The 11,887-nt window shown below is 40.8% G+C and overlaps 1 protein-coding gene across 1 annotated transcript in view; it reads left to right on the forward strand.

Moving 5' to 3' along the window:
• The window catches only part of LOC116289639 (uncharacterized), a 33,147-nt gene that overhangs the window by 12,928 nt on the left and 8,332 nt on the right, over positions 1–11,887 (forward strand). Inside the window, 21 exon segments of the mRNA XM_089032456.1 lie at positions 316–954; positions 1,180–1,239; positions 1,413–1,982; positions 2,158–2,181; positions 2,310–2,336; positions 2,425–3,054; positions 3,217–3,249; positions 3,541–4,179; positions 5,646–5,705; positions 5,891–6,517; positions 6,603–6,647; positions 6,769–7,401; positions 7,696–7,734; positions 7,820–8,455; positions 8,545–8,616; positions 8,716–9,351; positions 9,441–9,482; positions 9,651–10,211; positions 10,816–10,842; positions 10,947–10,967; positions 11,337–11,873. Coding sequence (XP_088888582.1) covers positions 316–954; positions 1,180–1,239; positions 1,413–1,982; positions 2,158–2,181; positions 2,310–2,336; positions 2,425–3,054; positions 3,217–3,249; positions 3,541–4,179; positions 5,646–5,705; positions 5,891–6,517; positions 6,603–6,647; positions 6,769–7,401; positions 7,696–7,734; positions 7,820–8,455; positions 8,545–8,616; positions 8,716–9,351; positions 9,441–9,482; positions 9,651–10,211; positions 10,816–10,842; positions 10,947–10,967; positions 11,337–11,873 — 6,558 coding nt within the window.

Genomic DNA, 11,887 nt, shown 5'->3' on the forward strand with positions numbered 1-11,887 from the left:
AACCCTAAAGTATCATCAACACGCTTGACTTTATACTAATAAAAGGACAGCCATGTACAATTTGCAATATTTCACCTAAATTATATACTTTTTAATTCGGTGTCAAATACAGCGTTAAGGGCTGGTTTCCAATTTGACGAGAAAAACACATCAAACAAATAAACTCAATTTACATGAGGCGTCCGCAGGTCTCCAATCAGTGACCCGAACTTTTAGAACCAAAGTAATGGAAGACGACGCGTAAGCCACCCATGGTACCCTATTTTATACTTTGTAAACATTCAGAATTGTTCTACTATTCTTTATTATGTAAAGGTCTACCTCCCCCTCTGGCGTTCTATCCCCTAAATAAGCGCGTTAAGGGACGCGACGTTAGTCCCAAGAAGAACCCACAAGCCAAATTGGTGAACATCAAGTACGAGCCTGGTGTCGATAATAACCCTGGTGGGTCAATCAGATTCCGAGGACGTCCGAATAGTTATGCCGAGTTCCCAATCAAAAAAGGCAAACCAAAACGCACCACAGATGAAATCACAATACTTGCATTTGTGTTTCCTGACGGCGGTGAAGGACCGATCTTGACGAACTCTAATCCACTTGGTGTCGGCATTAAGTTATTCAGTACAAAGAAAGGACTCTTCTCTCGATTCACGTCACCAGCTAAGCCACGTACTAAGCCCGTCAAAACTCGCAAGCTGAGACAACGTACCTGGAATTTTGTTGGTACAACGTACAATAGACGTACTGGTATTGCCAAGATCTTCATCAATGCTAAAGAAGTTGCCAGGAAGAGAATTGGTAGGCTGAAAGTTCCAATTAAGAACTCGCTTCGTACTGGTGCGGTAAGACGAGATCCTCGACGACTTCGAGGTAAAGTCACATGTATACAGATATATCCAAAAGAGCTGACTGGAATGCAGATGCGAATGGCAAAGAGGCTATGCTTTAAAAAGAGTAAGTAATTCATACAAGTCTTTTGGTAAAAGAGTATACAAAATATATGGAGAATAATAATTTATAAGTTCGTTTTCTTTCTCTCCGGCTACCATTAATTATTGACCAATAGTCAATAGTCCTTTTTACACGTATTAACAGGATGGGTGGGATGGAAACATCACCAATTATTCCTTAGAAGATAATTATCATTGATAAGTTATTTGTAAATATTTCTATTCTTAGTTCGCCCAACCACGAAGCCAAGACCCGCAGGCCGTCCAACCAAGCCAAGCTCGGGCAAACGTAAGTGGAACAAGCATCGTGTTACTTCTGCCTCAAAAATCCTATAAAGTAATAAACACTTTTATCCACAACAATGTTGATGTAAAAAAAAATTATTAAATTCTCAACCTGTGTTATACTTTCTCATTTGTAATTCTCATTCATAATCGCGATACTTGTCTTGATAACTTCAGCTTGTCTTGCTAACATTGACGTTGGTTTCCTGGTTGATGGATCGGTCAGCATTGAACGAAGACGCCCTGGAAATTTTGCAAAGGTGAAAAATTTTGTGAAAAGAATGGCTTCTGCCTTTGTGGTTAACCCTAAAGCAGCCAGAATCGGTGCAGTAGTGTATTCTTCTGGTGCCAGACCTGTCTTCGACTTTAACCGTTATAAGGATATCAATGGTGTTAAAAAAGCAATCGACAGAATGCCATATCCCGGTAAGAGTACCAATACAGGATTTGGTCTCAGGTATGCACATAGGTACCTCTTCCCAAGGACACCCAAAAGGCCCCGTAAGAGGGTACTGATTGTCTTGACTGGTGGACGTTCAATAGACGATGTTCGTATTGGTGCGTCTGGGTTAAAGACAACAGGTGTTGAGATCATTGTTGTTGGAGTTGGATCTTCAATTGACTATCCTCAGCTTCTTCAGATTGCTTCCTCGCGCAGCCACGTCGTCCGCACAGGATTTTCTACTCTACCCAATATCATTAAAGTAATCAAGAGAAAGGCCTGCAGACGAGCACCAAGGCCCGTTGGTAAGCTTATTAAGCTATTTAATGTCGGTTTTTCAGGGGGTGCCTGATTGCTAATGATCATTACCCAGTAATAATGAACTGATTTTCTATGCAGACATTAATCTTGTTATCACTTATCTATATTATCATAAACTCAAATATGAATGGTATCTTAACTGTGGCATTTTTTTTCCAGGACCTATCATTACTCCTCCCACCGGTAAGTATAACACTCATGGAATCTGCATTGTCCATAAATACTGGTCAGTCTAGTAATGAGATCATTGTAATATCAGTATAATACATAAATAGAAGTCAAGTAACCAATTTTTCTGTAATAATTTTTAGGTCCAGTAGGCAAGCCTACAAGACCACGTAAGTCTTAATCTTATTTCATTTTTTAGTAACCTATATATCATATGTTAGTTAATAATCATTCCCCGTCGTTTGTTTGTTTTTGTAGGTCCACCGCGCCCTGTGGCTGTCTACCCACTCAGCGGTATTACGGGAGGCCGTGACGTCACACCATTCAGAAACCCCACTGGCCGTCTTGGTGATGTTCGTACAGACTATGGTCCGGATGGTCTTCCGGCTGGTGCCACACGATTCAAGGGAGCACCTAACAGTTACGTCGTCATTCCAAACCGAAGACGTCTCGATTTACGAGATTCCATTACTGTGCTGGCGTGGATTAAGCCATTCAGTCCTGGACCTATATTCCACTACAACCCTAAGGCGTGGGGTGTTCATATTTGGATGGTCAGGCGTAATACCTTGTTTGCTCGCTTTGTTCCTCGTTCAGGACGATCAGTTAAGTTTGTCATCAGTAACCGTATTAAACCAGGAAAGTGGAACTATATTGGAGCTTCGTATGACGAAAAGACAGGACGGGCAACTCTTTGGAAAGACGGAGTCCCAATCGCCCAGAGAAGAATTGGCAGATTCAGACTCGCCACGAACTATCCTATCATCATGGGACGCAAACCAGGAGACAGACGACTATTTTCTGGAAGTATCTCGTGTGTACAGATCTACAACAAGGCATTGACTGGACAACAGATTAAAGCAGTCAAGAAAAGATGCTTCCGTAAAGGTGATATTTTAACACTGACACTACATATTTAAATTCCAATGCTGCCTCTTTTAACTAAATAAAATAGTACAGGGTTTTGATTGTTGATTTAAATGATAGTCTTTCAAAACTGAATTTCTATTATTCGGTTTTATGGATTTTCTTATTTTTATTTTTTTGCAGCACCAATAACAAAACCAACAGTACCAAGACCAGGTAAACAAACTTGTACGCTGAAAACTGATACATTGAGTAGCAGACTGCGGTTTGGATCAGTTTTTCAAAGCTTTGCTCGTTTAACTTTAAATAAATAATTGAAAGTAATATTAATATGAGGTTGAGCATGACATTAGTATTAGTGTTAACATCTAACTGCAGGATCAAGTGTAGTAACAGCTTTTTGAATGCGTTATGTTCTTTTGAAGGTCTCCACCACGATTATAGCAAAGTACACTATAACTACAGGTTTGGCAATTAATATTTGTGTCTTGTGTTTTTATTTTTCAGTCCCAGGAAGATTAGTGGGTTTCTATCCATTAGACTCTAATACTGGTGGACGAGATATTAGTCTTAACAAAGCACCCACGGCTAAGCTTAGTAACACAAGACCAGCCAAAGGACCTGACGGTACTAAACGAGGAGCTACAACTCTTTTGGGTGAACCAAACAGCTACATCGAAATACCAAATGACGGCAAGCTTGATGCAAAAGATGCCATTACTATTTGTGCGTACATCCAACATGATGGAAATGCAGGACCTATCGTCAACTTCAAGAGAGGACCCGCTTGGGGAGTGCATTTCTGGATGGCCAAACCCAAAGTGTTGTTTGCGCGTTTCGTTTCAAGAAAAGGAAAGATGACATCTCCTATCTTCTCAAAGCCCATCGTACCTCGTAGGGCGTGGGCATTTGTATGTACATCCTATGACAAGGACACGGGTATTGCTAAACTGTGGCTGAACGGAAGTCCTAAAGTCGTAAAGAAAGTCGGTCGATTCAGCCTTGCTACTAAGGAACCAATTAGAATTGGTGCAAAGATCGGTGATTCTAGGACGTTCCGTGGAAAGATTGCTTGCGTGCAGATTTATAGTGCTGCTTTGTTCAAAAGACAAGTGAAAGATGCAATGAGAAGGTGCACCAAACGAGGTAAGCTCAGCACCGTGGTCTGACCAGTGCGTTTCCCTTCATCTCCATTTTGAATTATTTTTTTAAGGAATTAACTTCAAAACTGCTGTATTCGTCTCTGTAAACATTTACAGCTACTCGTTCTTTGATCTCATCATATCCTGTCAGTTCATCATTATCTCGTTGAGGTTATCATCTTGTTGAGGTCATCATTCTCGTTAAGGTCATCATTGTCTAGTTGAGGTCGTCATTGTCTAGTTGAGGTCGTCATTGTCTAGTTGAGGTCGTCATTGTCTAGTTGAGGTCGTCATTGTCTAGTTGAGGTCGTCATTGTCTAGTTGAGGTCATCATTGTCTCGTTGAGGTCATCATTGTCTCGTTGAGATCATCATTGTCTAGTTGAGGTCATCCTTGTCTCGTTGAGATCATCATTGTCTAGTTGAGGTCATCATTGTCTCGTTAAGGTCATCATTGTCTAGTTGAGGTCATCATTATCTAGTTGAGGTCATCATTGTCTCGTTAAGGTCATCATTGTCTCGTTAAGGTCATCATTGTCTAGTTGAGGTCATCATTATCTAGTTGAGGTCATCATTGTCTAGTTGAGGTCATCATTGTCTCGTTAAGGTCATCATTGTCTCGTTAAGGTCATCATTGTCTAGTTGAGGTCATCCTTGTCTCGTTGAGATCGTCATTGTCTCGTTGAGGTCATCATTGTCTCGTTAAGGTCGTCATTGTCTAGTTGAGGTCATCCTTGTCTCGTTGAGATCGTCATTGTCTCGTTGAGGTCATCATTGTCTCGTTGAGGTCATCATTGTCTCGTTGAGGTCATCATTGTCTCGTTGAGGTCATCATTGTCTCGTTGAGGTCATCATTGTCTAGTTGAGGTCGTCATTGTCTAGTTGAAGTCATCATTGTCTCGTTAAGGTCATCATTGTCTCGTTAAGGTCATCATTGTCTAGTTGAGGTCATCATTGTCTAGTTGAGGTCATCATTGTCTCGTTAAGGTCATCATTGTCTCGTTAAGGTCATCATTGTCTCGTTAAGGTCATCATTGTCTCGTTAAGGTCATCATTGTCTCGTTAAGGTCATCATTGTCTCGTTAAGGTCATCATTGTCTCGTTAAGGTCATCATTGTCTCGTTAAGGTCATCATTGTCTAGTTGAGGTCATCATTGTCTCGTTGAGATCATCATTGTCTCGTTAAGGTCATCATTGTCTAGTTGAGGTCATCATTGTCTAGTTGAGGTCATCATTGTCTAGTTGAGGTCATCATTGTCTAGTTGAGGTCATCATTGTCTAGTTGAGGTCATCATTGTCTAGTTGAGGTCATCATTGTCTAGTTGAGGTCATCATTGTCTCGTTAAGGTCATCATTGTCTAGTTGAGGTCATCATTGTCTAGTTGAGGTCATCATTGTCTAGTTGAGGTCATCATTGTCTCGTTAAGGTCTTAATTGTCATCAAATCTAATCTTTGTTCTCTATATTTTAGTCCCAGTTCCACCGACAACCAAACCACGTCCAACTAAAGCACCAGTCACTAAACCTAAAGGTACAGCTTTAGCTTTTACAATATTCTTCTTTAATGAACAATGCCTAACATTGTCATTATTATGAGACAACCAAATCACGTCCAACTAAAGCACCAGTCACTAAACCTAAAGGTACAGCTTTAGCTTTTACAATATTCTTCTTTAATGAACAATGCCTAACATTGTCATTATTATGATGTTGCAGGTCCACCTCGTCCTGTTATCTTGTACCCATTCGATGGCAGTTTTACAAACCGTGAACTGCTCAACAGAAACCCTCCTGCCTTTATGACTTTGGTAAGACCAGCTCCTGGTCCTGATAAACGTCCAGGGGGCTCTTTCGAGCTTGAAGGACGCCCAGACAGCTACATTAAGATTCCTAACTTTGGTCGCCTTGATGTCATGCATTCCATCTCGATTATCATGTGGGTGTACCCCAAGGGTCCAGGTCCGATCCTCCATTACGATCCAAGTGGTGAAGGTGTTAAGATCTGGTTTATTAAGCCTAACATCTTAATGGTGCAGTATGTCACACGATCTCCTAGACGATTATTGCCATACCTGGCAGGAAAGATTACCAAATGGAAATGGAACTACATTAGTACAACCTATGACAAAAAGACCGGTATAGCAGCTCTCTACATCAATAAAAAACTCGTTACCAAAAAGAAGATCGGTATTTTTGATTTGGCTACCAATTACCCCGTTGTGATTGGTGCTAAGCCAGGCAATAAAGAGCGATACCGCGGTCGAATATCTTGCCTGCAGATTTTCGATGTGGCTTTGACAGCTCGCCAGGTCTTTAACGCAAGAAGCAAGTGCTTTGGATCCAGTAAGTAAAGAAGCGTTTTAAAATTATTTTATAGAGAAATATCAAGCCAGCCACTAATGGTAAATTGTTTTTCGATCTGTCATAGGAGCACACCCAACAATTAAAGCCTCGTCCAAACCATGCCTGACAGGTAATCAATCATTGATTTATAACGAATCTTTTAAAAAGTTTTTTTTCTCCTTCAAACTATTCTTTTGTTGATCATCTTATCTGTTACCAGGCAACAACTGAATTTTTGTCTTGTATTTTAGAACCCAAACGTCTCATCGCTGCGTACCCACTTAATACCGATACTCAAGGCAAGGATATTTCGAGTAACAACTTACCAGCACGTCTTGGTGACGTGGTACCAGCACGAGGACCAGATGGCATACCTGGAAGCTCTCTCTTCTTCAAGGGAAAACCAAACAGCTACGTCACATTCCCCAATAGAGGACCTCTTGATACAAAAGATGCCATCACTATGATTGCTTGGATTAATCCATACGGACAATCAGGACCGATCGCTAACTTCCATCCTAATGGCTGGGGAGTACACTGGTGGTATATTAGGCCTAATAGATTATTTATTAGGTTCATCAAGAGGAAAGGCCGTCGATCCACACCTCCTTTGGTATACCGTCGCTTGAAACCTGGACGATGGGCATATATTGGTGCTTCCTACAGCAAGCGTACTGGAGTTGCATCGTTGTATGTGAACTCTCGTCGTGTAAAGAAAAAGTATATTGGAAGATTCCGCCTTGCTACCAACTATCCAATCAGAATGGGAGCTCGTATCGGTGATAAGAGATACTTCAAGGGAAAACTCTCTTGTTTCCAAGTCTTTAACTATGTTCTGAAACCAAGTGAAATGGCAAAAAGAAAACGATTTTGCTTCAGAAAAGGTGAGTTTGTCTGTACATTATCTGTGCGGGTGCCCAAACAATTTAACAGCCAGAGATTTGAAAATCAATCACTAAAAAAATATCTACGTAAACTGATGGAAAACTATTTTCGAAGCAGTTTTTGTTTGATCATCATCGATATCATTCTCATTGGATAATCAAATGTAATAAAAGTAATTAAACACATTTTGTGGAAATATTATGTTAGTCAGTATCGTTGCTAGGCTCCTTTTCTCTCTTTCCTCTGGGTTTTTTAGTATTTTCTTATGTGTTACTTATGTTGTTTACAATTAGGAGTTGGACCAACCCGAAGACCTCCCCCATCGACGACACGTAAGTCATACAATGTATAATACTTTAACGTACTAGAGTTCTTGCTTTTTTAACTGTAAGTTGTCTATTGTATCTTGTTCAAAAGGTCTTCCCAAACCCGCTGCACTGTTCCCACTCAACCAAGGAACGCGCGGTAAGGATCTGAAAAAACGAAACCCATCAGCCAGACTCCGTAATGTCCGCTACACGCGAGGTCCATATGGAAGGCCTGGTGGCTCCACTCGATTCTTAGGAAAAGGAAACAGTTTTATTCAATTCCCTAACCGTGGTGGACTGGATACTCAAGATTCTATTACCATTCTTGCCTGGATCTATCCAGAAGGACGCCCTGGACCTATCTTCAACTTCCATCCCAATGGAGATGGCGTACAGCTGTGGGCAAGAGGACGACAAGGCAGAATTCTCTCCGCTATGTTCCCTAGACGAGTAGGAAGAAAAAAGACTCCTATGATACAGAGACGTGTCCTTCAGCCAAGGAAATGGCAATTTATAGGTGCTAAATACGATCCAAAAACAGGATATGCCTCTATCTGGAAGAATGGTCGACTTGTAGCAAGGCAGAGAGTGGGTCGGTTTAAGCTTGCTACCAACTATCCTGCTCGCATGGGAGCTCGTTTAGGCAACAAAAAGTACTTCAAGGGTAGAATATCATGTCTGCAGGTCTATAAAAAACCACTGACCAGAAGACAGATCGTCGCAGCAAGACTTGCCTGCAGTGACTGTAAGTAGCAACCATTGATAATTAAAGTTCATAATTATAAGAAAGCTTGCTTAATAATTACTCATTGCTATTTGTTCTCGTCATATCAGATCGTCCGGCTCCTACTAAAAAACCAATTGGCCGTCCAACTCGACGTCCTACCAGGGTTCGACCAATCCGAGGTAAATGGCCTCTATCCTTTAATTAGATTTCTAAACCATTTACTCTTAATTAGATTTCTGTTACTAAATGATTGATCTGACATTTCTTTTTGTCTTTAGAGTCTCTCACACCGCTTGCAGTTTTCCCGTTCAATTCTCGCACCCGTGGACGGGATGTTGGAAGAAGGAGAAACAAACCTGCCAAATTGGTTGGAGTTAGACCAGCTCCAGGTCCCGACGGCCGACGAAAGAGCTCGTACCAGTTCTTTGGAAAGTCAAAGAGTTATATCGAGATTCCTAACAATGGTGGAATTGATCCCGTTAATTCCATTTCTATCTTGACGTGGGTGTATACTCAGGGAAAACCAGGTCCAATAGTGAACTTCCATCCTTCAGGGTGGGGTGTCCATATTTGGATGGTGTCACGTACAGCAGTGTTTGTTCGATTCACCAGAAGAAGAGGACGTGTCCTGACAAGACCCTTGATCTCTAAGAGAATGGAACCAAATAAATGGAAGTTCATCGCTGCTACATACAACAGACATACTCAATACGCTGAGGTTTACATCAATGGCAGACGTGTGGCTAGGAAACGTATTGGTAAGATCCGTCTGGCTACCAATTACCCAATCCGACTGGGATCTCGTAAAAAGGATCCTAGGCGATTTAAGGGCAGAATTGCTTGTCTTCAAATATACAACAAGGCACTCAATGCACGACAGATCCGGGCCAGAAAGAACGTGTGCTTTGGACAAGGTAAAATACCTTTCTTCTTGTTTCATTTTTTTGTTTGAAAAAACTGCTTTTGTTATTCATGGCTACTATATATTTTGCATGTATCCTAGGACGTTTACCCCGCCAAGTTTATCCAAGTCCAGCTGGAAGAGGTATGTATCATGTATGAAGTTTTTAATTTGGTATGACGCCATGTTGGATGGCGTAATTCAATAAGTCATTGGTTTAATTCAACCAAGATGGCGGCTATGCAAAGCAGTAATGTTGAGCTTGTGTTTAGATTAAGTCTATTAATTATCTCGGCCATTTTAATTTAACAGTTTGCCGAGCACGAATCGACATTGCCATCCTTATGGATAGTTCAGGAAGTATCGAATACTTTGGAAAAGGAAACTACGCACGCATGCGCACCTTTGTTCAGCGTCTTATTGCATCGTTCGCTGTTGGTCGACGTCTCACTCACGTATCAGTGTCGCTTTTCTCTAATCGACCTCAAGTATTATTTGGACTTAGGCGTTACTACAGCAAATACAGAATGATGAAAGCCGTTGGACGTGCACCTTACGTCAGAGGAGGAACAAATACCGGTCGAGCTCTGAATTTCATTCGTAGGGTTGTGTTTAAATTGAACGGGCGAAAACGAGGAGGATCTCGACGAAAGGTACTTATTGTAATAACGGATGGACGTTCAGAAGACAACGTTAAGGAACCAGCCAGAAAACTAAAAGCAGCCGGCGTTGGTATCATAAGTATAGGTATTGGCAAAAACTACTTGCAGCGTGAACTACAAACCATGGCTACCAACCGACGATTTGTTTTTACATCTGCATTCCGCTCCATGCAAAGGATTGCAACTATGGTCAAACGAAGAGCATGCTTCAGTAAGTGAAACCAAAGATTTACTCTTTTGATCCAATTGGCCACTTTAGAAACGAGCAAGAGACTGAGGCGAGTTTTGAATTTTAATTAGCAAAGAATTTTGTTATCTGATAAAGCAGCTCCATATTAGTAATTCTGTGAAATTCGAACGCGTTTCATTAAAAAGAATCGAGTAACAAGCCTTCAAAAGTGTGCAAAATTTACAAAGAATGTATGGTTACAGGGAACACTTTTGAAAGCCAATAATTTTGGTTCTTTTCTTTGAATCATGTTTAAATTTGCCAGACTTACTAATCTTGAGATGCTTGCTGAAATGACAAAAGTTTTTTTTCTAATGAGATTAAAATTCAAAATTCGAGCCAGTCTCTTGCTCTTTTTTTAAAGTGGCAAAAAGAGGCTTTGCACTATCACGTGCCGACGCCCATAATACAGCTTGGACTGCCTGTGGTTAGATGGCAGAACGGTGAAATCCCTTTGCTCTCAGGAATTGAATTCTTTCTCATGTAAAACGATTGTATCAGGTGATGGTGCAAAACCTCTATTGTGATTTGAAAGTTTTTCTCCTTTCGGTTTATGAATTTAATGTTTATATATTTTGTATTATAGAACCTAAGCCTGTCCGTCCGTCAGGAGGTAAGTCAGTTGATTGGTACATATCAGGCAAAAGAATGAATTAAATCTTGAATACTAATATTACTGAGTGATAACATTTTCTATTGTTTTCTTTTGTCCTACAGGTCCCAGGCCCCACGGTCGAGGTACATTGCGTTTATTTTTTAATTAGTCTGTTCTCTAATGCTGGTTTTCACTTCTTCCTAAATGAAAACTAATTTATATCTGTTATCTTTTATTCATACTATTCTGAACAGACATATACACCGAATCAAAATATGTCGACCCAGTTGATTAGCTTTTGTTCTGGACTGACCAGCCTCGTGTTCATTTGGACATAAAGAGTTTTCACATGTATGAGAGCCTAGTCAGAAAAAAAAGTTATTCAAATTGGTCGCCATATTTCAGATCGGCGTACTCATGCACTGTGTCGATGTTTCTAGGCAAGACAGGCAAAACAGGCTTGAAGGGTATTTAATTATTGTTTATATTGTTATTATCTTTTTACCTTGCAGTTTGTGGTCGACGTATAGACCTTGCCTTTATCGTAGACGGTTCTGGAAGCATTGGAGCAAAGAATTTCAGGCTTACCATCAATTTCATCAGGCATATCGTCTCGTCTTTCCAGATATCTCCCTCAAAGACCAGAGTTGCCGTTTTGGTATACAATACACGTGCATTCCGTGCCTTCAGCTTTGGACAAAAACCAACCTTGAGATTAGTACTTTACAGTCTGAGCCGAATTCCGTACATCAAAGGAGGAACCAAGACTGGGCTAGCCATCACTACTGCTCACAAGTTCTTCTTTAGAGGAAAAACTACTCGATCTCGAGTAGCTATTGTACTGACCGATGGCAAATCCTACGATGATGTATCTAGGCCATCGAGAAACCTTCGAAAAGCAGGCGTGAGAATAATCGCTGTTGGGACTGGGACCAAGTACAGCGTAACTCAGCTGAGACAAATTGCTACTGGAAGAGCAAGTGTATTTACCTCCAATTTTAAATCCATGCTGAATATCGTTCGTCTTATCAAACGCAAAGCTTGTTATGGTAAGTAGTGGATG

Source organism: Actinia tenebrosa, unplaced genomic scaffold (assembly GCF_029948245.1).
Source record: "Actinia tenebrosa isolate PJP-AT-01 unplaced genomic scaffold, QUT_ActTen_1.0 PGA_scaffold1__47_contigs__length_23844297, whole genome shotgun sequence".
NCBI classification, from domain to species: Eukaryota; Metazoa; Cnidaria; class Anthozoa; order Actiniaria; family Actiniidae; genus Actinia; species Actinia tenebrosa.